At 43.0% G+C, this 27,932-nt stretch overlaps 1 protein-coding gene across 3 annotated transcripts in view; it reads left to right on the top strand.

The window, feature by feature from the left end:
* The window catches only part of LOC126092128 (inositol oxygenase-like), an 88,506-nt gene extending 60,853 nt beyond the window's left edge, over positions 1 to 27,653 (top strand). For 2 of the 3 annotated variants that reach the window (XM_049907569.1, XM_049907572.1), the window contains exons 2-6: positions 22,971 to 23,142; positions 23,239 to 23,447; positions 25,067 to 25,203; positions 25,345 to 25,575; positions 26,952 to 27,653. In XM_049907569.1, coding sequence (XP_049763526.1) covers positions 22,971 to 23,142; positions 23,239 to 23,447; positions 25,067 to 25,203; positions 25,345 to 25,575; positions 26,952 to 27,060 — 858 coding nt within the window. In that variant the 3' untranslated portion in view covers positions 27,061 to 27,653. Of the gene's footprint in view, positions 1 to 19,717; positions 19,789 to 22,970; positions 23,143 to 23,238; positions 23,448 to 25,066; positions 25,204 to 25,344; positions 25,576 to 26,951 lie in introns of those variants that run through there. The other variant, XM_049907571.1, reaches the window with a different exon arrangement.
* Positions 27,654 to 27,932: the final 279 nt, after the last annotated feature.

Below are 27,932 nucleotides of genomic sequence, written 5' to 3'. Positions count from 1 at the left end.
GAGAAACAATAGTAAACCTAAGATTCAGACTTGTGGAAGCCCATAAATTATTTCTCTATAGTCGATGAATCTCACTGCTTAGATTAGTTGAATTATTAAGTACAACTTTCTGCATTCTTTTGGTTGCATATCATTTTATCCATTGGTTGGCTATACCATCATTTCCATTAAACCTCCTTTTATGTAGGGGAATATTATGATTCGCAAAGTCAAATACCTGTGACAGGTCACAGAAAATAGGAACAGGTACTGGTTAGTTATTTAATGCCTTAGAATTTCGTGAGTGAGTTTACAAATGGCATTCTGAGTAGAGAAACTCTTCTAGATGGAAACTGTAATTTACTAAGGATTCTAACTTTTTTAAACAGCTTGGATATTTCAATAAAAGTCTATTGGGTATGTGACGGTATTGTCAACGTATAAAATTATCCCATGTGTCCGCGTCCTTCGCAAATGGCTTTCCTCAAGGTGTTTTCGCAAGAAAAGGTTGTTATTTAACACAAGCAGTTTGGGTGTGTAGTTGATTCTTTGCCAGGCGCGTGGGAAAGTCTCAGTTGGATTCCTGAAGGAAGCAAATTTTTATACAAAGGTGCCTGTTCTTATAAAATATCGGTGATTAAGAAGTTATGCTTGCAATGACAACTGGATTTTTATATGCAATAGAAGCCTAGTTTTTTTATCTGTCGCTTAGCACTGCTTTCATCTCTGGCAATATTTATTGATGTGAAAAATGTCGAGTTGCACATTGGGTCGGAGTTCACGATAGAATCTAGATTCCCCTATAACCAGCTGGGTGTCATTTCAGAGGAAGGCAACGGCGTACCTTCTGCAACAGGACCACGTCTAGTAGAGCAATGTGGTGTTCAAAACTATCTTCGGATTGATGACTGCTTTACTTTACTTATCTCATTAGAAATAAGAAGAGTATTTTTCACAAAAATGACAATTAGATGTGTGGATTACCGTATATTGTTTATTAGTATTATATTTTCTTGCCATTTAGACAATTATTAACTTGAATGTTACATGAGTATTCATTTTTTTCTTGTTTCCTTATTTTTCTCTTCCCCAAACCCCTTCATCCTTTGGCTGTATTCCAGTTTTCTTTGCTCTGTCCGTATTTTCCCCGTTTTCTTTCTTTATTTTACTTCAAATTTCGTGTTCATAATTTTGCCTCTGAATTTGACTCTTTATCATTTTCCTACTGATTCCTTCTTGATTATGACTTTTTCTATTCCTTGAAACCAAACGGTTCTTTTCTGATTGAAGCATTTACTACATCAAAAATCCTCTTTGTGACTCTACTATTGTTCATTCTATGTAAATGTCCATAAAATTTGCTTCACGTTTTCTTATAATGTCTGTGAGTCTGTCTGTGTGTTCATATAGCTTTTTGGTTGGTGTCTTCATCCATATACCATCTCTGTGTAACGCAACAAATATTTATCGAAGAATTTTACGTTATATTTTTTCTGTCCCTGGGATGCCTGACGTTTCGTTTGTAATCGTTTCTCACGCGTAGAGTTCTTCTGACATTACAATTGTATTGTAGTGCCTGAGTCTGGTATGTCTTGAAATGTTTGTTTTATTGTAGAGTGTCCGCATCAGTTTGTACGTTTCCTGAAGTCTTTCTGTTCGTTCTTTGTTGGATGCCCTGTGACCCACATGTCTGTATATATTTGGCAAGGTATTCGAATTTTTCCACTCTCTTAATCTTTTCGTATTTTACATGCGTGGCTTGCGAGTTTTTGTTCTTTCATGTCATGTATTGCATTTTTTTTGTTTTGGTTTTAGGGCGCAAAACTGCTATGGTCATTAGCGCCCGGTCCGGGACTTAAGAAACAGTAAAAAACCGAAAATGGAAACCAGCAGCAGTGGGAACGAAAGTCATAAAATTGGAGAAACTAAAAGCAGAAGGAAGGCTTAAAAATCCACTACAGAAAGGGGTTGGTTGTCCCCGAAAACAGCTTCAAATGACTGACGTCATTTCACTGGCACTAATGAACTCTAGAACACGATCGGCCGAGCGCATGTCATCTGCTAAAATTGACGATATATCAGGCGACAGCTGTAGACGGGCGCGTAACGGAGTAAAATAGGGGCACTCAAGTAAAAGGTGTCTTACCGTCCACAGCTGAGAACAGTGGGGACAGAGTGGGGGAGGATCGCCGCTTAAAAGATGTCGATGGCTAAAAAGACAGTGCCCTATCCGGAGTCTAGTTAAAATTACCTCCTCCCGATGACGCGTTCGGGAGGAAGAGTTTTCACGTCCCGCAATTTATTTTGGAGAAGTGTCGACCAATGCGCGTGCCATAAATGAACAACACGACGACATAAAACGCTCCGTAGATCGGCGAAGGGAATCGATTGAATAGCTGGCCGAAGAAGAGAGACTGCAGCCTTGGCTGCAATATCGGCCGCCTCATTTCCGCAGATACCAACGTGTCCCGGGAGCCAGAGGAACGCCACCGAGACGCCCCCCAGGTGGAGCAAGCGCAGACAGTCCTGAATCCGGTGGACCATAGGTGCACAGGGCAAAGGGCTTGGAGACTGAGGAGAGAGCTGAGAGAATCGGAGCAGATAACGTACTGTATCCGCCGATGGCGGCGGATGTAGTGGACAGCCTGGAGAACAGCGTGAAGCTCCGCAGTATAAACCGAACACTGGTCGGGAAGCCGAAAGTGATTTGGGGTGTCGCCAACAATATAGGCACTCCCTACACGATGTTTTCGAGCCGTCGGTGTAAATAAATGTGGCGTCCGCCATTTGTGCACATAGAGCAGCAAATGCCCGACGATAAACAAGTGAAGCGGTACCATCCTTGGGAAATCGGCAAAGGTCTCGGAGCAGGCAGATCCGGGGACGGAGCCAAGGCGGTGCTGTACCGCAAGTTGTCAAGAAAGTTTTAGGAAAGCGGAAGGAAAGAGAATGGAGCAGTTGACGGAAGCGGACTCCCGGTGGTAGTAGGGAGGAGGGGAGGCCTGCATACCCTACATCAAAGGAGGCGTCGAAAAAAATGTCATGGGCTGGATTAGCAGGCATGGAAGACAGGTGGCTAGCATAACGACTCAGAAGGACTGCTCGTCGATTGGACAGCGGAGGTTCAGCAGTCTCAGCACAAAGGCTTTCCACAGGGCTGGTGTAAAAAGCTCCAGACACTAAACGTAATCCACGGTGGTGGATAGAGTCGAGACGTCGAAGAATAGACGGCCGAGCAGAGGAGTAAACTATGCTTCCATAGTCCAATTTCGAGCGCACTAAGGCGCGATAGAGGCGGAGGAGGACCACTCGGTCCGCTCCCCAGGAGGTACCATTCAGGACACGGACGGTGTTGAGGGATCGCAGACAGCGAGCCGAAAGATAGGAAACGTGGGAGGACCAGCACAGTTTTCTGTCAAACATAAGACCCAAGAATTTAGCGACGTCTGAAAACGGAAGGTTGACAGGACCTAGATGTAAGGAGGGCGGAAGAAACTCCTTACGTCGCCAAAAATTAACACAAACGGCCTTACTGGGAGAAAAACGGAAGCCGGTGTCGATGCTCCAAGAGTAGAGGCGATCGAGACATCCTTGAAGACGTCGTTCAAGAAGGCTGGTCCGTTGAGAGCTGTAGAAGATCGCAAAATCGTCCACAAAGAGGGAGCCCGAGACACCAGGAAGGAGACAATCCATAATTGGATTGATGGCAATGGCAAACAGTACAACACTCAGCACAGAGCCCTGGGGTACCCCGTTTTCTTGGGAGAAAGTACGGGAGAAAGTAGTGTTCACCCGCACCCTAAATGTGCGCTCTGCCATAAATTCGCGAAGAAAAAGGGGCAGCCGACCTCGACTGCCCCAAGAGAACAGTGTGCGGAGGATACCTGTCCTCCAACAGGTATTGTATGCTCTCTCCAGATCAAAAAATATTGCTACTGTTTGGCGTTTCTGGAGAAAATTATTCATGATATAAGTGGAGAGAGCAACAAGATGGTCAACTGCAGAACGATGCTTTCGGAATCCGCATTGGGCAGGTGTTAAAAGACTGCGGGATTCCAGCCACCAAGCTAAACGGTAATTCACCATACGCTCCAAAACCTTACAGACACTACTCGTGAGAGAAATGGGGTGATAGCTAGAGGGGAGATGTTTGTCCTTTCCAGGTTTCGGAACAGGAACGACGATATCTTCCCGCCATCGTCTGGGAAAAGTACTGTCCGTCCAAATTCGATTATAAAGGCGAAGGAGGTAACGCAGACTATGGGTTGATAAATGCAGCAACATTTGGACGTGGATACCATCCGGTCCTGGGGCGGAGGAGCGAGAAGAAGAGAGTGCATGTTGCAGTTCCCGCATGGAGAAAACAGTATTGTAGCTTTCGCGATTTTAAGAGGAGAAAGCAAGAGGTCGCACTTCCGCTGCACGTTTCTTCGGGAGAAACGCTGGCGGGTAATTTGAAGAGCTCGAAATCTCAGCAAAGTGCTGACCCAATGAGTTACAAATTGCGACGGGGTCCACTAATGTATCATGCGCGACAGTGAGCCCAGAGACCGGGGAGAAACTAGGCGCGCCTGAGAACCGTCAAAGCCGACTCCAAACCTCCGAGGAGGGAGTGAAGGTGTAAAATGAGCTAATAAAGAATTTCCAGCTTGCCTTCTTCCTATCGCGGATGACACGACGGCATCGCGCTCGGAACTGCTTATAGCGGATACAGTTGGCCAAAGTAGGATGTTGGCGGAAAACGCGGAGAGCACGTCGCCGCTCACGTATTGCGTCAAGGCATGCCTCGTTCCACTAAGGAACTGGGGGGCGCCGGGGCAATTCGGAGGTGCGTGGTATTGAACGTTCCGCAGCTGTAAGAATAACGTCGGTAACGTGTGTGACCTCATCGTCGACGCTGGGAAAGTGACGGTCATCGAATGTCGCTAGAGACGAAAAAAGTGTCCAGTCGGCCTAGGCAAACTTCCAGCGTCTCGGGCGCATATATGGCAGTTGAGGCTGCAGTCTAAGGATACATGGAAAGTGGTCACTCGAGTGTGTATCAATGTATACAGTACAAAGAGAGAACGTGTATCCAGAAAGGGAAAGACGGACGGCGACAGCTTGGAAGGAAGTGTTTTAGTGAATTGGATGATAATGGAGAGTATCATGGAGAAGAATCATGAGTCCTCCATGGGCTGGAGTGCCTTCAACAGAGGGGAGATCATATCGGACGGACTGAAAATGAGGGAGAACAAAGCGGTCATGGGGACGCAGCTTTGTTTCCTGAAGACAGAAGATGACCGGCGAGTAGGATCGTAAGAGGATCGACAATTCATCCCGATTGGCTCGAATGCCGCGGATATTCCAGTGGATAATGGACATAGGGTGAACAGAAACTGGAGGAATGTGACGAAGGTTGCTGTCAACTCAACGACTGTTCAGAGCTTGCGACCGACAGCATGGAATGGCATTCAGCCGAAGGCAGAAGATCCTGATCCATAGGTTGTTCAGAAGCAGCTCCCGCCACCAGCGATCGGCCGGTTGATCGGCCGCCAGCAATGCGCCTCGGCGACACAGAAGAAAGCCGAGGGCGATTTCCGCCAGGTGGTGCTGTAGATGGGACACGTCTTGGCGGAGAAGGAGATGAACTGGGTTTCTTTGTAGCCTTCTTGGAAGTATGATGTTTAGATGAAGGAGGAACCGATGGTTGTGAAGTTGGGGTACGTAAAAAATCTTCACGAGTATGCTCTTTTTTTGAAGTCTTGGTGTCTGACTTTTGGGCTCGAGTTTTAGCAGAACCTGACGAAGGGTGAGCCAGAGAGTGGGAGGCGAAAGTGGTGAGGTTGAACGGGCGATCTTAGCGCTGGCCGATCTGACGACCGTGGCACTAAAGGTGAGGTCGCAAGTCTGCGTGGCCGCCTCCTTTGTTGGCCGAGGAGAAGCAAGGACAGTGCTGTATTTTCCTGTCTGAGGCACGGTGGGCTGTCGACTGGCGAATAATTTTCGGGCAGCAAAGGTCGACACCTTTTCCCTCACTCTGATTTCCTGGATGAGCTTTTCGTCCTTAAAAACGGGGCAATCTCGATAGGAAGCAGCGTGGTCACCCATACAGTTGATGCAGCGAGGGGATGGAGGTGGACAAGCACCCTCATGGGCATCCTTGTCACACGTAACACATTTGACTGGATTGGAACAGGACTGGCTGGTGTGATTCAACCGCTGACACCGACAGCAATGCGTAGGGTTTGGGACGTAAGGGCGAACGGAAATTATCTCATAGCCTGCTTTGATTTTGGATGGGAGTTGAACTTTGTCAAATGTCAAGAAGACAGTGCGGGTTGGAATGATGTTCGTGTCAACCCTTTTCATAACTCTATGAACAGCCGTTACGCCCTGGTCGGACAGGTAGTGCTGAATTTCTTCGTCAGACAATCCATCGAGGGAGCGTGTATAAACGACTCCATGTGAGGAATTTAAAGTGCGGTGCGCTTCAACCCGGACAGGGAAGGTGTGGAGCAGTGAAGTACGCAGCAATTTTTGTGCCTGGAGGGCACTGACTGTTTCTAACAACAGGGTACCAAACCGGAATCTGGAACAAGACTTTACAGGACCTGCAATTGCGTCGATACCTTTCTGAATAATGAAAGGGTTGACCGTGGAGAAGTCGTGACCTTCGTCAGACCGAGAAACAACAAGGAACTGTGGCAACGATGGAAGAACTGTCTGTGGCTGAGACTCAGTGAACTTACGCTTGTGAGCAGACATAGTGGAAGGTGAGGAAACCATTGCGGAAGAATCCCCCATGATTACCGGCGTCTCCGATGGCGCGCTCCTCCCTTGTGGGGGCCCTCTCTGAGGGCACTCCCGCCTTAGGTGATTGTCCACACCTCAGGTCACACCTCCCGACAAACGAACGGAGGGACCAATCGGCACTTTCGGAAGGTATCAGCTCGGGTAATCACCCCTCCCTGGGCATGGCCGTTACCAGGGGGTACGTACGTGTCCTACCTGTCTACCCGGGGCGGGGAATTACACGTTACCCCGTCACCGGCTACGCACAAAAACGCGTGGGTCGGCCTTCAGACACGCACAGGGAGGAAGAAAGAGAAATGGAAAAACAAAGAAAGGTAAAGGAAAGAAGAGAGGTCTCGAACGCCGCAGCGGAGAAAAGGGTAAGGAGAAGAGGTAAGGAAAAGAGAAGGACAAAGGAAGGAAGAAGACATACAAGCAAAGAAGGCGAAGAATGCGTTACATTTACGAGCGTCCGTCTGGTCGTAGGCACAAACCATACTTCCAGATGGGGAGAAAGGGAAGGAAAGAGCCAGAGGTGAGGGGAGGAGGGGCGAAGATGGGGGATGGGGAAGGATGCGGAAAGGGAATGTATGCAGCCCGGAAAGGAAGGAAGGCCACATTAGCTCAGGATCCCGTGCTCGCTACGCACGTATCCACAAAAGAGTTGTGGACCCCCTGGGGGGATGTATTGCATTTTGTCGTATGGTACCTGTACATCTGTTTGGCAGAGACTTCATTTAAGCATTCCCGTGCTTCTCGTGCTTCTTAATCTACATCTACATTTATATCTACATGGATACTCTGCGAATGACACTTAAGTGAGTGGCAGAGGGTTCATCGAACCACCTTCACAGCAATTATCTGGTTGCGAAAACACACTTGACCTCTTAGCCACAAACAATCCAGAGCTAGTAGAGAGCATCATGACTGATACAGGGATTAGTGACCACAGGGTCGTTGTAGCTAGGCTCAGTACAGTTTCTTCCAAATCCACCAAAAACAATCGCAAAATAACTTTATTTAAAAAAGCGGATAAAGTGTCACTAGACACTTCCTAAGAGACAATCTCCATTCCTTCCGAACTGAATATGCAAATGTAGACGAGATGTGGCTCAAATTCAGAGATATAGTAGCAACAGCAATTGAGAGATTCATACCTCATAAATTGGTAAGAGATGGAATTGATCCCCCATGGTACACAAATCAGGTCCGAACGCTGTTGCAGAGGCAACGGAAAAATCATGCGAAGTTCAGAAGAACGCGAAATCCCGAAGATTGGCTAAAATTTACAGACGCGCGAAATTTGGCACGGACTTCAATGCGAGATGCCTTTAATAGGTTCCACAACGAAACATTGTCTCGAAATTTGGTAGAAAATCCGAAGAAATTCTGGTCGTATGTAAAGTACACAAGCGGCAAAACGCAGTCAATACTTTCGCTGCGCAGTGCCGATGGTACTGTTACCGACGACTGTGCCGCTAAAGCGGAGTTATTGAACGCAGTTTTCCGAAATTCCTTCACCAGGGAAGACGAATGGAATATTCCAGAATTTTAAACAGAAACAGCTGCTAGCATGAGTTTCTTAGAAGTAGATACCTTAGGGGTTGCGAAGCAACTAAAATCGCTTGATACGGGCAAGTCTTCAGGTCCAGATTGTATACCGATTAGGTTCCTTTCAGATTACGCTGATGCAATAGCTCTCTACTTAGCAATTATATACAACCGCTCGCTCACCGATAGATCTGTGCCTACAGATTAGAAAATTGCGCAGGTCGCGCTAGTGTTTAAGAAGGGTAGTAGGAGTAATCCATCGAACTACAGACCTATATCATTGAGGTCGGTTTGCAGTGGGGTTTTGGAGCATATACTGTATTCAAACATTATGAATCACCTCGAAGGGAACGATCTATTGATACGTAATCAGCATGGTTTCAGAAAACATCGTTCTTGTGCAACTCAGCTAGCTCTTTATTCGCACGAAGTAATGGCCGCTATGGACAGAGGATCTCAGGTTGATTCCGTATTTCTGGATTTCCGGAAAGCTTTTGACACCGTTCCTCACAAGTCTGGAACCGCGTGACCTCTACGGTCGCAGGTTCGAATCCTGTCTCGGGCATGGATGTGTGTGTCGTCCTTAAGTTAGTTAGGTTTATGTAGTTCTAAGTTCTAGGGGACTGATGACCACAGCTGTTAAGTCCCATAGTGCTCAGAGCCATTTGAACCATTTGAACCAACAACTTCAGTTGGAAAGACCACATAGATAATATTGTGGGGAAGGCGAGCCAAAGGTTGCGTTTCATTGGCAGGACACTTAGAAGATGCAACAAGTCCACTAAAGAGACAGCTTACACTACACTCGTTCGTCCTCTGTTAGAATATTGCTGCGCGGTGTGGGATCCTTACCAGATGGGATTGACGGAGGACATTGAAAGGGTGCAAAAAAAGGGCAGCTCGTTTTGTATTATCACGTAATAGGGCAGATATGATACGCGAGTTGGGATGTAAGTCATTAAATCAAAGACGTTTTTCGTCGCGGCGAGATCTATTTACGAAATTTCAGTCACCAACTTTCTCTTCCGAATGCGAAAATATTTTGTTGAGCCCAACCTACATAGGTAGGAATGATCATCAAAATAAAATAAGAGAAATCAGAGCTCGAACAGAAAGGTTAAGGTGTTCGTTTTTACCGCGCGCTGTTCGGGAGTGGAATGGTAGAGAGATAGAACGATTGTGGTTCGATGAACCCTCTGCCAAGCACTTAAATGTGAATTGCAGAGTAGTCATGTAGATGTAGATGTAGATTCTACTCTCGAACAGCGCTCAGAAGAAACGGACGTTTATATCTTTCCATGCGAGCTCTGATTTCTCATATTTTATTATGATGATCGTTTCATCCTATGTCGTCGGCCGTCAACAAAATATTTTCGCATTTGGAGGAGAAGATATGGGATTGAAATTTCGTGAGAAGATTCCGCCTCAACGAGGAATGCTTTCGTATTCATTTATGTTACACTTTCTCTCCTATCTCTCGATAATACAAAAAGTGCTACTCTTCTTTCAACTTCCTCAATGTACTCCGTTATTCCTATCTTGCTAGGATTCCTTGCAGCAGTACTCCAAAAGGGGACGGACAAGCGTAGTGTAGGCAGTCTCTTTTGTAGATCTGTTGCGACTTTTAAGTGTTCTGCCGAGACAAATCGCAGTCTATGGTTCGCCTTCTCCACGACATTTTCTGTGTGTTCTTTCCAATTTAAATTTTTTGTAATTGCAATTCCTAAATATTTAGTTTAATTTGCAGCCTTTAGGTTTGACTGTTTATCGCGTAAACGAAATTTAACTCATTCCTTCTAGCACTTTATGGATGACCTCACACTGTTCATTATTTAGGATCATTTGCAAATTTTCGCACCATGTCCATATCTTACATAAATCGTTTTGCATTTAGTTTTGATATTCTGATAGCTCTACTAGCATCATCTGCAAACAACGTAAGATGGCTGCTCAGATTGTTTCCGAAATCGTTTACATAGATAAGGTGGAACAGAGGGCCTATAACACTATCTTGGGGAACAGCAGAACTCCCTTCTGTTTTACTCGATGACTTTCCGTCAGTTACTACGAGCTGTGACTTCTCTGATAGGAAATCACTTATCTAGTGGCATAACAAAGACGGTACTCCATAAGCACGCAATTTTACTGCAAGCTACTTGTGAGTTACAGTGTCAAAAGCCTTCTAGAAATCTAGAAATACGGAATCAATTTGAAATCCCTTGGCAATAGCGCTCAACACTTCGTGTGAGTACAGAGTCAGTTGCGTTTTACCAGAATGATGTTTTCTAAATCCGTGTTGACTGTGTGTCTATAGATCCTTCTCTTCGAAGTAATTCATAATGTTCAAACACAATATTTGTTCCAAAATCCTGCTGCATATCGACATTAATGACATGGGCCTGTGATTTATTGGATTGCTCCTATTGCCTCTCTTGAATATTTGTGTGACACAACTTGCTTTTGTTAAGCGATTTAAGTTGCTTCACTACTTTGAGGATATTTACTTCTAAGTTACTCATGTTGGCAGATGTTCTTGATTAGAATACTGTAATATTTAATTCGTCTTCTTAGGTGAAGGAATTTCGAATGGCTGTGATTAGTAACTCTGCTTCAACAGCACTGTCGTCGATAATATTTCCATTGCTGTCGCACAGAGAAGACACTGACTGAGTCTTGCCGCTAGCATACTTTACATACGAGCAGAATCTCTGTGAATTTTTTGACAAGTTTCTTGTCTACTATTTCTGACTATTTCCAGGTCATCTGCAAATACCAGGCACTTTATGATCGTCTTCTTTGGACATGTTCTACCTAACTGAATCCCTTTCACTTATTATTCCCACTGTTTGATAATTTTGTCCAAGACCATGTGGAATAAAAACGGTGAGAGACCATCTCCTTGTTTGACACGTGTACGTATCTCGAATTGGTCTGTGATTTCTCACATAAATTATATTTTGGATGGGGTATTCGTGAATGCCAGTTGTATGAATGTCCCAGGTTTTCTATCTGCTCCATATTCTTGTAGTGTGTTAAGGAAAGTCTGCCTGTCTAGGGTGTCGTAGGCCTTCTTATAGTTCACGAAAGTGACTGCAGTGTTGTTGTTTGACTGACCTCCAAGAGCGTTCGCAGATTCCAGATCTCTTGAACGTAGCATCTTCCTTTTCTGAAACCTCTGTGGTATTCATCTAACTTTGTATTAGCTGGTTGTTCTATTCTGTTGAGTAACGGCATTACATTTCAATGACACTGGTATTCGAACTGACTGAAAAAAGAAAGAAAAAAGTAATGACCGAAACGAGATCTTCCAGCGATTACCTGTCTCGTGCGCTACCTTTTTTTCCTGTGTTTATTCTACGCTTCATGGAAATGCTCCTAGTACATGTAGCGTTGTTTAAAAATTTGATGCCACCTCCAGTAGAACACAACCCCTTCCCCCGTGGCTGTCAATCACTCTGCCGCAGAGCCACATTGTCCATAGGAAAAATAAACCTTTTTTTATCGTACTAAAATCGTTTTTTTTCGAAAATTTATAAGAGTTTCATCGAACTGCTTTGGGATAGTGTAATTTCATTCCTGAACACAACGTACCACAAGCATAAAAAATATAACAATCGAATTGCTGTATGCCCTGCCTGTTAGGCACCTTGACATGTAATCAATCTGCTGTACAACCATTTTAGGAACATATAAAGGGTGATTTTCAGTCACAATTAAAATTAAGTAAATTGGCTCATAGTTATACTGGGTCGCCGCCACTGGAGTCACTGCACGAGTTACGGACGCACGCACTGTTTGGAAAATGATTACTGGGTAGAGGTCACGACCCTAAATCCTTGACCCCTGTTGACCCGACGCTCACGACGCCTGCTCCGGGCGTCGCGACGCCTCAATGTGACCGCCGGCCAAGTGCCTACTCTCTCTAGTGTAATACTCTCTTCTTGGAACGCCCCTCCTGGAAATAACGACAACAGCATTATATGCAGACAGAACTACCGAATACCGTGATGCTAAAGAGTACGAGGTAACAAACATGGGCGGGGCACTCCACAAGTAATACATCACTTTTTATCTCTGCGGATTTCGGTTGAAAAAAACATGTAATTTTGCAGTCGAACACCGCGGAATTTTCCGCTTCAGCCCATACAGTTTCATGAAGCTCCGATTGGTGGCGAAGCTATACGTAGCCATATAAAATGGTGTCCGTAAAGCAGAGAGCTGTCACTGAATTTCTTTTGTCGGAAAACCAGAGCATCGAAGATATTCACTGGCGCTTGCAGAATGTCTACAGAGACGTGGCAGTGAACAAAATCACGCTTAGTGGTTGGGTGAGGCGTCTTTTATCATTGCTACGAATTTGCTCTACGGCGCCTGATCTCCCACGTGCCAGTCGGCCTCACACAACCGTGAATCAAACATCACACTGCAGAAATGGACTCCGCTGAACTTGTCTTCCTCATCCATCCTACAGTCCGCATATCACACCTTATGACTTCCATCTGTTTGATCAATAATGTATACTCTCCGGCGGAAGCAGTACGTGGACGATGTAGCAAGACGTCGGTTCCGACGTCGAGCAGTACGAGGGCCGTTTGAAAACTCCGTGCAAAATCCGAGAGATGGCACCACCGGCGCGTATCGAGGTCATGTTTAGTTGGTAGCATCTTTGGAAAGAATACAAACCAAGTTTCAGTCATATTGATCTATTTCTTTGCGTTTGGCATTTGTGTGAAGCAAGGAAGTTGAGCGATTGTCAAAAAATGGACGAAGAAGAATTTCGTGTGGTGATTAAACATTATTTTATGAAAAGCAAAGCGCCTCAGGAGACTAAAGAGAAACTTGATAAACATTTCGGTGACTCTGCACCTTCGATTACAGCAGTTTATAAGTGGTTTCAAAATTTTAGGAGAGGCCATACGGGCGCAAGTGGTGCTGAACATTCTGGACACCCTGTGGAGGTTATGACTCCAGTTATCATTGATAAAATCATGATATGGTGATGGATGACAGAAGAGTTAATGTGCGTGAGTTTGTTAGTGCTGCGGGCATCTCGAATGAACGGGTACATAATATTTTGCATAAACATTTGGACATGAGAAAGCTGTACGCAAGATGGGTTCCGCGATTGCTCGCGCTTGACCATAAACGGAATCGTGGGAAGTGTTGCAAGGATGGTTTGCTGCTGTCCAGGAAGAGTCCGCAGGACTTTAAACGTCGTTTCGTCACTGTGGATGCAAAATGGATAAATTACTTTACTCCTGAGACCAAACAACAATCTAAACAAAGGATTACCAAGGGAGAACCTGCACCAAAACAGGTGCCAAAAAAGTAATAGTGACTGTCTTTTGGGCTTCGAAAGGAATAATCCTCATCGACTATCTGGAAAAGGGTAAAACTATTACTGGTGCATATTATTAATCGTTATTAAACCGTTTGAAAACCGAGGTGCAAGAAAAACGCCGGAGATTGGATCGCAAAAAAGGCCTTTTCCATCACGACAATGCACCAGCTCAAAGATTTTATTCAAACGAAGAGGTGATTTGTAGCAACTAATAACTATTTTCCATATTTGGACAATTCCTATTATTCAGAAGGGATCAACAAATTAGAACAGCGTTGGATGGAGTGTTTAAGTCTAAAAGAAGACTATGTCGAAAAATAGAAAAGATTTATCTCAAACATGTAAGTGGTTTTTATTTTTGCAAGGACTTTTCAAACGCCCTTGTAGATTGGTACCATGCCGGAATATAGGCCTCCCGCCGATGCGGTGTCGTAAGGCTGTCGTATTGAACCGATATTGGGTTGAAAAATAGGGTTTTGTAGCCAAGAGAGTAGGAAATAATGTGATGCATTGGAATCCGGAATAAAACCAACCTTCTTCAAAAAAAAAAAAAAAAGTTGCGTTATTTATTGAGTGCCCCTCGTAGAGTTAGGGAAAATATGAAATATTGGTCTACTACTTATCATGGTGACTGTATAGCTGTGAGTGCATTATGTCGGAGCTAATTGAAGTCAATCGTCGGAAAATTTTTGGTGCTCGTATGGTGTGTGAGTCCATAATCCAAACAGCCGAGGCCGGCCGATGTGGCCGTGCGGTTCCAGGCGCTGCAGTCTGGAACCGAGCGACCGCTACGGTCGCAGGTTCGAATCCTGCCTCGGGCATGGATGTGTGTGATGTCCTTAGGTTAGTTAGGTTTAAGTAGTTCTAAGTTCTAGGCGACTGATGACCTCAGAAGTTAAGTCGCATAGTGCTCAGAGCCATTTGAACCAGACCCAAAACAGCGGAAGTGCTTCAAGAGGCACTGCAGACATACTTACAATTTTGTATCTGATTCTAGACCTAAAACAGTACGTCTCATAAGCTACTGAACGGTTTTTATTAATTTAATGCATTTTATTTTGGTATTTGCTTACATTCGAAAGTGCTGTTTGCATACACATTCTTCAAAATTTCCTGCATACGCCACTGCTGATTTTGACTAGTTCACTCTGGCTTGCAGCACAAACACTTCCTTACGTAAAATACAACTAAATATTCCTGCACTGAGGTTTATTTCATTCCTGAACCCTTGTTCGTGTATTTTATGTGTGTTGTGTTTCTGATGTATCTACAACAGTCTGTTTTCACTTTATCTGCAGATCATCTTCTGAGCTACCCTCGCCCATAGGTGCACCGTGCTGTTTTACGTATGTCTGAATTTATTTACTACCTAAGTTGGAAGAAGTAGTATTCTCGGAGTTAAACGATCTAGACAGAGACAAGAGTGTGGTGGGAGGAGAGAACGGTAGTTATATGGTAGAGAGGGCGGCACAACGTGAGGCTAATTTCAAATAGTGCGAAGAAGCGATTTAGGAGACAGGGAGAGAGACAGAGAAAGAGAGAGAGAGAGAGAGAGAGAGAGAGAGAGAGAGAAAGAGAGAAGGGGGTGGGAGGGACAGACAAAGTGAGAGATCGTACTTTTTTTATTTTTAAATTATGGGTTCAATAGTTTCGTACAGTGTCCTGTTTCCAATGTATACGGGGAAATTAAACATCTTTTTATCGATTATGAATGAAACATACACAATACTGGTGTAATATTCTATAATATTTATTATTTGTTACGCAGACCGATTTTCGGCTATTACGCCAACACCAGGTAAAAAGATAAGTATGAGATGCAATGAAATTTTGTCGGATCATATATCTGGGAGTAGTGCATTTACGGAACAACTGCATTTCCAGAGCCGGCCGCGGTGGTCTAGCGGTTCTGGCACTGCAGTCCGGAAGCGCGGGACTGCTACGGTCTCAGGTTCGAATCCTGCCTCGGGCATGGGTGTGTGTGATGTCCTTAGGTTAGTTAGGTTTAAGTAGTTCTAAGTTCTTGGGGACTTACGACCTTAGATGTTGAGTCCCATAGTGCTCAGAGCCATTTTTTTTGCATTTCCAGAGACGAAAACGGTAATGACCAAATTAGGAATAAAACAAGAGCGATTATTTCAGTGTAACTGCGATGTACGATTATTTAACTAAGGTAAAATATGTGACACATTAAGTAATAAACTATAGAAAAATTACAACAGTTGTACATAGAAGAAAATAATTTAACAAGAAACTTTCGTGACTTACTCCAAAGATGTGGCTGAACAAAATAATCTTGCCTTTAATGGGTCCTAAATTACGAAAAGATAAGAACGCACGATTTCTTATTTAGGAGACGTCTCATTGGATGTAGCCAGAAAGCTTAAATCCAGGACCATAAAAAAATTTTATGTGCACAACACTGTTGGAGACTTTTTGTCCAATGGTAAAGACCTCACGCCAGCTTTGGTAAAGAATATATAAAATTACTTATAATTATGGCAAATTCTATATACCGGGTTATCAAAAAGTCAATATAAATTTGAGAACTAAATAAATCACGGAATAATGTAGATAGAGAGGTACAAATTAACACGTGTGCTTGGAATGACATGGGGTTTTACTAGAACCAAAAAAATACAAAAGTTCAAAAAATGTCCGTCATATGGCCCCTTCATCTGATCAGAATAGCAATAATTAACATAACAAAGTAAGACAAAGCAAAGATGATGTTCTTTACAGGAAATGCTCAATATGTCCACCATCATTCCTAAACAATAGCTGCAGTCGAGGAATAATGTTGTGAATAGCACTGTAAAGCATGTCCGGAGTTATGGTGAGGCATTGGCGTCGGATGTTGTCTTTCAGCATCCCTATAGACGTCGGTCGATCACGATACACTTGCGACTTCAGGTAACCCCAAAGCCAATAATCGCACGGACTGAAGTCTGGGGACCTGGGAGGCCAAGCATGACGAAAGTGGTGGCTGAGCACACGATAATCACCAAACGACGCGCGCAAGAGATCTTTCACGCGTCTAGCAATACTGTGTTTTTTTTGGTTCTGATAAAACCCCATGTCATTCCAAGCGTGTGTGTCAATTTTTACCACTCTATCTACATCATTCCGTGGTTTATTAAGTTTTCAAATTTGTACTGACGTTTTGATTACCCGGTAGGTCAGTCTGGTAGGGAAATACGTACCCAGCTGAAGGAACATCACAGAAGTTGGAAACTTAGAAAAGAGAAATATAGTTTTGCAGATCAACTGCTTAAAGATGACCATAGGTACATGGTGAAAGTTGAAATATTACATCACATCTGTACTGGAAGGAAGATGAAATATCTTGAAACAATGAAAATCAATAAACAGATGTCCATCAACTCAACTTAGCACTGAATGACCTATTTGCCACTTCTAACTACGTATAATAATCATAATCCCAACCAGCCCATGCTTTACATTACCCCTCTTACAAAACCCAGTTCTTTACTTCAGTTAATTTCTCTCGCTGTGTTAAAAATTGCTTTGTATTATCACACTGCTTCACTCTTCTGCTTAATATCACTATTATATCTTATTTGTTTCTAACTTAGGAACTATTAAAGACAAGATTATTTTGTTCAGCCACATGTTTGGAATACGTCACTAAAGTTTATTGTTAAATTGGTTTCTTCTGCATACAACTGTTGTAATGTGTCTATAGTTCATTACTTAATGTCTCATATATTTTATCTTAATTACATAATCTTACATTGTATCACACCGAAATTATCCCAGTTGTTTTATTCCTAATTACAATATTATCATTTTCATCTATGGAAATGGAGATACTTTGTAGATGCAGTAGTTTAAAATCTTTGATCCGTCAAAATTTCACAGCATCATGTACTCGCTAATAGCAGAGTTAAAAATCCGTTCAAACATACGTGGGTTTTGTATATCCGTCTCATCGGCATTTTCACAATTTGCTTTAGACGTGGTGCCAGGAACGAATTTAGATTAAAGATTTGAGCAGTTAGATGTTAGGGCATTTCGCTTGTTTGTATGAATTGTTATAGCTTAAATACGATAATTGTTTTGTTATACGAAAAGAGAAATTTTGTGCTGCAGGTTGTCGTATTGTTGACTCTCTTTTTTAACCTTTATGCAGCCGCTGCATTGTAAAATCGGTATTAACGCAAAACTGAATGCGTCTCGAAAAACATCAAATTTGTAGCCACGACATGCAGTAAATTAGCGATTTGAGGAACATTCTCATATTTTAGGGAAGATATTCTTCAAGTTACTTTCTAGTGTCATGTGTTTTATTTTCATACATCCTTAGAGAAACAAAATTATAATTGCAGATACTCACTATCCACGTCGTGCGTACAATCCAGCAACACACACTGACTTATTTAATACGGAACAGCTACGCCAGCTTCGACAATTAACTCCTGCATTCACTATGAGAGTCATAGAATAATAACCAAACAAAAATATCAAGAAATGCATGTTAAGCTACCACAAATTATGACGAACCCATGACGGTAATTCTATATTTAAAAAATTGAAAACGCCGTAACAACCGCATCGAGGTGGAGAGTGCTTGAATAAAATTCAGACAGCAACCGACACTCTCGGTAAGCATCAGAGATGCTTAGTCGTTTACAGTCCTCTGAGATGTCGCCAGCTGAAAACCGACTACAAAGTGTTGTCTCTATGAAAACAGAATCTCTTCAAGTCAGTGGGATGTGTCGCGCTGAAGCAACTACTACTACGCATCTGGCCATATTTTCTTAACAAACAAGTCTTACGTATTGCTATCGCAACGCGTGTAATCTATACAGTAACTATTGTTCTTTGAGAAAGCAAAATTCTTACGTCCTTTTGAAACTCCACATTATATGTAATGTGTAAATTGAATAAAAAAATGTAGAACATTTTTCTAGCATCCCTACTTTACAATAAGCTTAGTGGCTTGGATCTGTGGTTAAACTGAAGTTAATGACTCAGGTTCACATATATAAATCTTCTCAGCAGTTGAAAATTGTTCAAAATGGTTCAAATGGCTCTGAGCACTATGGGACTTAACTTCTGAGGTCATCAGTCCCCTAGAACTTAGAACTACTTAAACCTAACTAACATAAGAACATCACAAACATCCATGCTTGCCCGAGGCAGGATTAGAACCTGCGACCGTAGCGGTCGCGCGGTTCCAGACTGTAGCGCCTAGAACCGCTCGGCCACCTCGGCCGGCCGTGAAAATTGTTCGAAATACGTGTACATTCAATGGTTTGACTGGAAACACACTCCCTTAGCACCGTAATTATCTAGTCCTTGCCGAGTAATAATATGGCCATACAATCAGTCAAATTTTCGTTACAATATTACAGTTTGTTTTCAAATTTTTAAACACGTGGAGCGCCTCTTAGTGGCATGATAATTATAAATGAACCTCTGTGGTACTTACATCGGAAGGTAACCTGTCCTTCTTTAATGTATTTTGATTTGTGTTCGTACGAGCAACAGTTATTTGCTAATGAATAAATGTGTAAAATAGGACAAATAAGTAGAATACTAAATTTTAGTTCTTAGCGAAATATGTAAGCAAACAGTGATGAGCATAAGTCATGTGACAGTTTCGCTTTCATGCTGGTGACATGCGAAGTACGCTAAGCAAACTCCATAGACATTCCTAGTCTATGCTCGGCTACAAAAAAATAGAATTACTTAATAGATCGAAACAACAAACGCAACAGAAAATTACAAAGACGTTGTTGATGCGAATCTAGCCTGACCCACAGGGGTGAGACCAAACTGCCGGCCGTGATTAGTGCATCGGAGTGTACTAGTGGACCATCCAAGGCCGTAAGAGAAAAACAGCAACGTAAGGGGGGAAAAACTACGAAAACACGTTTCGAAATAATGTACTGTGTGATTCGTGACTGTGATCAGAGGAAGCGAGAGAGTGTGGAGCCTCCACGAACGTCACGACGTCACGACGCCGACTGACGACATCACGTGCGGACGCCGCTGTGCGACAGATAACGGCGCCGCCTATATATTGGGCCGGCCCAGTGGCCACGGCACAGCGTCGCGACGTCTCAAGAGCTCGTGGCACCACAGCGACCAGCACCATGGCGACTGCCAAAGTCATGGTGAATATCTGCTGCCGCCACTGCTACCGCTGCCAGTTCATTAACGGAACTTATGACGGCTTAACATACGTGCTGGGACGGGAGTCGAACTCAGACCCTTAGCAGACAACTCTCTTATTGACTCAACTATCCAGGGCTGCTACGTCAAGAAATGCAGAGCCTACGAAAGTCGAGGGTGGAATCTGAGCGCCGACCAGCACTCAGCAGTTTCATAACATTGCGTTGCTTACCGACATATTCATTCTTTCTCATCTCTCCCCAGCAATGTGTCCGGATCAGACCTTAAGGCTCTCTCAGTTCTCTTTGCGCATTAATTTGCTTGGTTAAGTTATAGAACTACTATAATTAAATCGGAAATGTCTGGGTCAGAGAAAACCTATGATTTGATATTGTTTCCTGATCTACTCGATGTGCGTGCCCTTTCCAGTATAATCGTCATTCCCTCAGTTCTCAAAGACAGGTACCGAGTACGAAATTCATCACTGGCCATATGCTCTTGAAGTCTCAGGCGAAGGGCCCACCGATTCATTTTGGTGTTCATTACAGTAAGTCGTTGCTCTGCTTCCTTTGTAGCTGGCCGATGTTCTCGTAACTCGTCGAATTCGAGAGCGTTGTATTCCCGACTTGGGTAGGTCCGAGATATTTTTATCACAAGGCACACCAGTCATTGTCTGCCTTTAAACCCGTATATTGCTAACGCGTTTCATGATTTCGTGAACGAGTGAGCCGGTGGTAGTGATTTTTGAGCCAATATACTTGACAATATTCGTCTCTGGCACATCTGTGCTGTCGATCTGGATGGTGTGGTTTGTAGATCATAACCTTTCGCGGCTGCTAATGTCAAACTTATTCAGATATTCTATGCTGTCTGTTGACGTGGTCGGATGAATCTTTCGGAGATTCTCGGTTTGCATTTCCATCTGCAGACTACAGTTTTAGGAGACGTTGCTGCTAACATGAGGGTTCGATTCACATCTTGCATCGTTACTACCTCAGAAGCGAGCCACGATGTGAATCTTACCTCCATAGATGCTTCAACCGCTGTTGGAATTGTCCATTGCAAAAGATGAAGAATTACTAGGCTTCCCAAAGACGTCCATTCGACCTAGGCACAACAACGTGGAATATATTAATTAGAGTGTCTTATGTAGTAACGAAAATTTATATTTTACAAATTAGTAGTGGGTTACTTATCATAGATCAACATTTAGCATCCGGCACGAAATATACTTCTCATTGTTGCAGTAGCCACCTGCGGTATGGCCTGCCGTACATGTTCACATTCGTCTAGACGAGCACTGTGCCAATTTTATGATTTTTGACTATTTTTGGTATTTAAAAAAGTAGAGATGTAGCAGAAAGAAATTTAGGCGTTCAGCATCTTCCGTTGCTCCTCACGTACTTTACTCGGGATTTAAGCACACAGAAACTAGTAATAACTATAAGGACATGTTCAGGCGATCTTGAGAGGAAAGATTCCCTGTAAAAAAAAGCTTAGAACTTTGTGTCGGAAAGCAAGTCTATAGTTGCAATAGAGATAACAGTTAAGACGGAGTTACACGAAAGAGTGAACAGTTGACGAGACATCATCTGAGTAGAATACCAGTTTTTAAACCGGTCAAAAGGCAAGTTGTCACTGTAAAGTCCTTAGTTGCTAGTGGATAATGAGATACTATAGTTCAATTCTTTTATCTTGGCGGTTCGCGCATGCTCGCCCAGACGTAGGCGATTGCTGCGTTGCCAGTTGCACGCGCCAAGAGAAGCAGCGCCATAGTATAATATAGTTCGCAAACTTACGTTTAGGGGGGAGCGCGCAGTTTATGAAGTAAAACCAACACGGCCAAATTAACCCTTTCGCTGCTACAGAGACGTGCTCCCCGCATTCCGCGCTGTGCGACTGCTTTGACACACCTTATAATTCGATTTCACAAAAACTATTTGGCCCAAAAATTTGATTTTTACACATCTTCTTGACTGATACCTTCACCTCATAAATGACTTAATTTTGTTTCGATGTTCAACGCAGTTATTGTGCAGCGTTAAATGTAGTAAACCATTGCACGAAATTTTGAAGAGTTTGCAGAGGTAAAAGTCCATAGCGTATACTTTCCGTATGATCGATTTTAGTTGCCACTAGAAATATCAAAAATTACACTCAAACGAATAAAATTCATGAAGTAAGACACTTCGATATTGTTTTTAAATAAAGAAAATATTAACCCATGAACAAAGCTTGAACTCAGGACCTTTCGTTCAGTAACCAAACACTTTAATCATTACGCTAGCGTAGCACGTCATTCGTCGCTCTTCCTGGAGGAGTTTAAAATATCACGCAAAATACCGACAAACACTGTTGGTATGACTATGAATTACTCACGTTTCGTCGAAGTACGATAGGAAACAAACAATTACCGCTGTTCTTTATTGCGAAAAAGCGGTTAGTGAGAATGATACAAACACCTTTCCCTGCTATCGCCTAAATTAGGAGGCTTATTGCTTGTTTGGTTTATTAATTAATAGAATATAAAGCAATTGGTATAAAGAATGCTTTTTCCAAACTTTCTATAAAAGAAAGTCTGCTATCAAGACATTGCTTTTGTTCAATTACTGTATTTATGACTGAACGTTTCTCAAACTCGTCTGTGCTCTGCACTGCAGTCGAGCTGTGGCAACGTCGTTCTCTGTTCATTGGCTGACTGTGTTTTGTGACGTAAGAGGCGCAGAACGAACCTAAACTCGGCCGCCGTCGTAAATGACGCGCACTTTAGTTAGTCCATTTGTCACACATTAGTTAGTCTTGTACGTTAAGCATTAGGTTTCTCGTCCATAACACCGAGCGTGTTGGTGAAGTGGTCAGCTGGTTATCTGTTGGTTGCCCCTGGTCGCTTTAGGCTTGTCTCCTTCTACGACGCATAGAATATCCGTACTTAGTCCTTTCATCGTCGACGGATCGCTAAATCTTGATTTTTCTTCCTGCCTTCATGAACACGTATTGGCAACAGATCGATAAGCAGGAGAGTGGAGGAGTTCTAGAGCGTGACTTTTTCAAAGAACGTGCTCTCGCCTTCTCCCTAAATCTGAATAATCTGACGGAAATTTGAACTTCTCCAGAATGGGCCTATTTTAATAATCGCGCACAGTGCTGTGCACGATTGGAAATTACAGTGTAATATTTTTTCCAGAACCGTCCTCTGATCGACCCTTCGGAGATCCTGCGCCCGGAACCCATCCACGCGGGGAAACCGATCGCCCAGTTCAGGGACTACACCATCGACGACACGGACCCCATCAAGGAGCGGGTCCGCAAGCTCTACTACGACATGCACAAGTACCAGACCGTCGACTTCGTCAACAGTAAGTCCGCCCTGCGCAACCAGAAATGACGCGGATTATTCCTGATTGCTGGTTGCCGTGTACTTACTCTTTACGGATATGTCGTCTGTCTTACAGAACAGCATGCGAAGTGGCTAAAGTTCGACAAGTTCCGCGCGCCCATCATGGACACGCTGGAGCGGCTGAGCGGCATGCTGGACCAGAGTGACCCCGACGTCGACGTGCCCAACATCGTGCACGCCTTTCAGACGGCGGAGCGCATTCGCGAGGACCACCCGGACTGCGACTGGCTCCAGCTGACAGGACTGCTTCATGACATGGGCAAGGTGAGCTCACACGAACACAACTAACTGTTCTTTACGACGAGCTGTTGTGTCCTCGTGTTTCTTCCTTCGGATGAGGTGATTAACAGATAAATTTTCAATAAACTAAACAACTGTTTTATCTTGCATCACGAAACTTAATTTTCGTAAGACACAAATTTTTAGCTGTAATCCCATTTTCCGGTATACAACTATTCCAGAGATAACACCCAGTTATGAACCTGAAAATGACTTACGACCTGTATGTGGGGTCGTACGAAGGCAAACCTTTGTGAAACAAGACAAAAAAGTGTTTCGTTTGCTTTGTTCAATATACAATGTCTCATCAAGGAACTATAGTTGAATGAATTAAAATGAAAGGATCTGTTTTCTTATTACTTAAATACCAATCATAACAGCAGGGTTCCTCCGAAAATACTGCTTGTAACTCTGTTATAACAGGTTCCTCTCCGAATAATCGTCAGAAGCATTTTCTCTGGTATTTCCGCAGATATATGCAATTTCGTTTTTGCAATGTGTGTAGCTGGAGTCAACCGAAAGAAATACGGCGTATCAAGTCTTTCATACGAGGTCCTGTGTCGGTGGGAAACGGTGATTCGTTTCGCGTTAAAAATGGGAGGATAATTTTACGTGCTCATTCAATAGATCGGTATCGTATAAGTCAGTACGTTGTCTTATCGATACATATTAACAGGGACAGTAAAACAATTAGAATAACCAATACTTCTGCAGCGACAGCACTGCTCTGTATCGCGCCGACAACTGCCTTCCATGCAGCAGTGCTGCTCAGTTGCTGCTGGATTACAGATTGATTATTCTTCCTGTTTCTCTGCCTCTGATAAAACGTACCAATAAAACGAATACTGCACTAGAGTGATGTATAACTGACGTATGAAATTCCGCTTTGAAAATCATTTCCTTTGTAATGGTAAACAAACTGATACTATCCGTCTATGCTGGGCGTCACATGGAAGGCGTGATGAACAATCTTTGTTTTGGACAGATTCAGCTACACACTGAAAAGCCTAAATTGCAAATACCTGCCAAAAACACCAGAGAAAATGCACCTGAGGACTCTTTGGAGAGTTACCTTGTATAAATAACTGTAGAATCTGACGTGACATATGGTTCAAATGGCTCTGAGCACTATGGGACTTAACTGCTGAGATCATCAATCCCCTATAATTTATAACTATTTAAATCTAACTAACCTAAGGACATCTACACACATCCCAGCCCGAGGCAGGATTCGAACCTGCGAACGTAGCGGTCGCATGGTTCCAGACTGTAGCGCCTAGAACCGCTCGGCCACTCCGGCCGGCGACGTGACATACATGCCAGCCATTTGCATATCAATCTGAGCGTTGGAGAGAAGGAATCTCACCTCAAGGCCGAACAGAATCCTGGCCCAACAAACTTTTATTCAATACAAAATAAAACGTAGGACATTAAACACTGTTTCTTAGAACGCAGGTAACATGAGAAGGAAATTTCTTCACACATGCGACGACTTTGCATCAAACATCATTCGCGCCAGTCAATAATGATGAGGGTAATTAATGCAGTTACTGTCAGCTATTGATTTAGGAGACCTGATTAATGAAGTAAACCTATTGTTCCAGATAATGGCGTTCTACGATGAGCCGCAGTGGGCCGTTACTGGAGACACTTTCCCTGTTGGTTGCGCTTGGGCCGACTCCATTGTCTACAGAAACACAACTTTCCACGACAACCCGGACACCTACAACCCCAAGTACAAGTAAGCAAACCCTCACGCAAAACTAGAGGAATTTTGGGATCATATTGATGTATCTTTGCCGTAGAGAGACTAGTAACATGTTAGCGCAGTATGAAACTCTTATGGTGCATAACAAACTTAGAAGGCATTGTACTGTTACAGTACGAAGTACGGCATGTACACTCCCAACTGCGGTCTGGACAACGTGCTGATGGCCTGGGGACACGACGAGTACGTGTACCGCCTGCTGAAGCACAACGGCTCCAAACTGCCAGAGATGGGCCACAAGATCATCCGCTTCCACTCCTTCTACCCGTGGCACTCGTCTGGCGACTACATGCACCTTTGCAACGAGGAAGACATGGAAACCCTCAAGTGGGTCTTAGAGTTCAAGTAAGTGTGAGAAAGAAATATGCTAATTGTTCGCTACGAATTCCTTGAAGAATGAAAAAAAAAAAAACGGTAGACACGGTTTCTTGAATAGGATAACGCAATCGTATTTTAAACTGGAAGTTAACGGCTTGCTAGCGTCAAGGCTTTTACTTTCTCTAGCAAATACTGCTTGTTTTATCATCATGCCTCCTGCTTTCAGACAAAAAGTCCTTATCAAATGTTATCAAGTTACTTACTGAACATGAGTTTAAGTGTTCTTTCGAAATGAAGCCCTGTCGGACTAGGTGTCACTACATATCGAAACATCTTAATGATCCTCGCACTTTATAAGAAAGAATGTTTGACAAAGCGGACATCCGCAACTGAGGAATATATTTGTATAATAAAAAAAGTCCGCTTCAGTTGCCAGTAATTTCTTATTTACTGCACGAGCGGTTTCGAAGCCTAAAGCCTCAGGTACCATTACGGAAACATTAATTTTGATGTCATGTTATTCAGGCGGGCGCTGCGGTTGCTGGTCCTACGTTACCATACGTTTGTTTGACGTCAGTGTAATCTTCCATTACTGATTGGCACGAGCGCCACAAATATATGTTTCCATAATCACTTCGTGGCATCTGAAGCTATAGCTTGAGGCTTTGAAACTGGTCGTGCAATAAATGAGAAATTGCTGGCATCTGAAGCGGATGTTTTATTATGTGAGTTATAACAACAGATTCCGAACGTGAACTCGCATTATGTTTTGCGACTTGTTATGGTGATACATGAAAATTCTTACTATGTTTGGATGTATAGTGACGCTCCATATATCTACTCAGTCCTTTAGCTTAATAAAAGGAAGGAAGATTTGGGTTATAGAATCTGTCGCACCGTTTTCAAAGGAATTAGCGTGGCATGCCATATGTGATTTACGTATACCACCAAATCCTAAATCCGGATGGCAGTATGGGAGCTTCAACCGCCCACTTAACGGATGCATGGGCAGTGAATTATTACTGCGTCACCTCGATGAGGTGAACAAGAGAGCTAATATTTTGAAAGTATTTTGAGGCTCATACTCATTCGTCCGTTGCTATTATTTGGATATGACCTTTCTGATCTGAAATTGGCTTCTAGTATTACTGCAACAAATTTTGCAGATAAAGTAATTGTCTTGGTGGAAATAGTATCTTTATATCACAAGATAGTACAAATCTTCGTTTGGAGATCAGCTTCAAATTATCTGACTTCCATCTTTCACAGAATTGTATTTTGGTAGGTCTACGAGATACGGAACTTACTTCACGCGAATTATTACCTACTGTGGCAGTAGATTTACGGAACCTAATTCAAATATTTTAGCACAGTATTTTTAAAACTGATCTTCTCTATTGCAGCAAATACGACCTCTACTCGAAGAGCGACGAGATGCCCGACATTGAGAAGCTGAAGCCATACTACCAGAGCCTCATCGACAAGTACGTGCCTGGCGTCCTCAGCTGGTAGGCAGCAAACAGCCAGTTCTGTCACAGATTCACCATTCAGCACGAAACAACTAAATTATTCTTTTGTGCACATTATTAAACGCACTTTCGCTGAAAGAGTTCTGCGCATTTCATGATGTCATAGTGACAATTTTGCTCAAATAACATATTCATTACTTTTTTAAAACGTAGGAATTATGCAGCCAATCGGTTGAAAATAACTGTTTGGTAGAACTGACGTAGGTTTCGACACCTACTAAGAATGTCTTCTGACGAAGAGATCTTTAGTATACGGTTGCTGAGAAACAACCATGTTTAAGACTGTGGTATTTATTAGTGTCAACTGTAACTAATTTGTACAATTTAGTTTTAAGTATAAATTTATGTCGACTATCATGCTTCATAACTCCAGGTATTTTGGGCATGGCTTCCAATTATTATAGCACTTACAAAAATCATCATGGTGCCAGTAGGTATTAAACGTAACGAATTTTTATTAGTCCAGTGCATATACTAAATAGTTTTGTTGTAAATGAAGACTGTTAGTGTAACATAACATTAAGAATTAATTTTTTAGACAAATTAAAATGATAATAAAGTTACTAATGTTTGTAATCTACTGAGTTATTTACCTTCACCTTTCCCTTGATTTACAGTTGTTGATGTTGTAGTCTTTAGTGCAGAGACTGGTTTGATGCAGCTCTCCATGCTACTCTATCATATGCAAGCCTCTTCGTCTCCAAGTATCTACTGCAACCTACATCCTTCTGAATCTGCTTAGTGTATCCATCTCTTGGTCTCCCTCTACGATTTTTATCCTCCACACTGCCCTCCAATATTAGACTGGTGATTCCTTGATGCCTCAGAATATGTCCGACCAATCGATCCCTTCTT

This window comes from Schistocerca cancellata, chromosome 7 (genome assembly GCF_023864275.1).
Source record: "Schistocerca cancellata isolate TAMUIC-IGC-003103 chromosome 7, iqSchCanc2.1, whole genome shotgun sequence".
Taxonomy (NCBI): Eukaryota; Metazoa; Arthropoda; class Insecta; order Orthoptera; family Acrididae; genus Schistocerca; species Schistocerca cancellata.
This window is presented reverse-complemented; position numbering and strand designations above follow the sequence as displayed.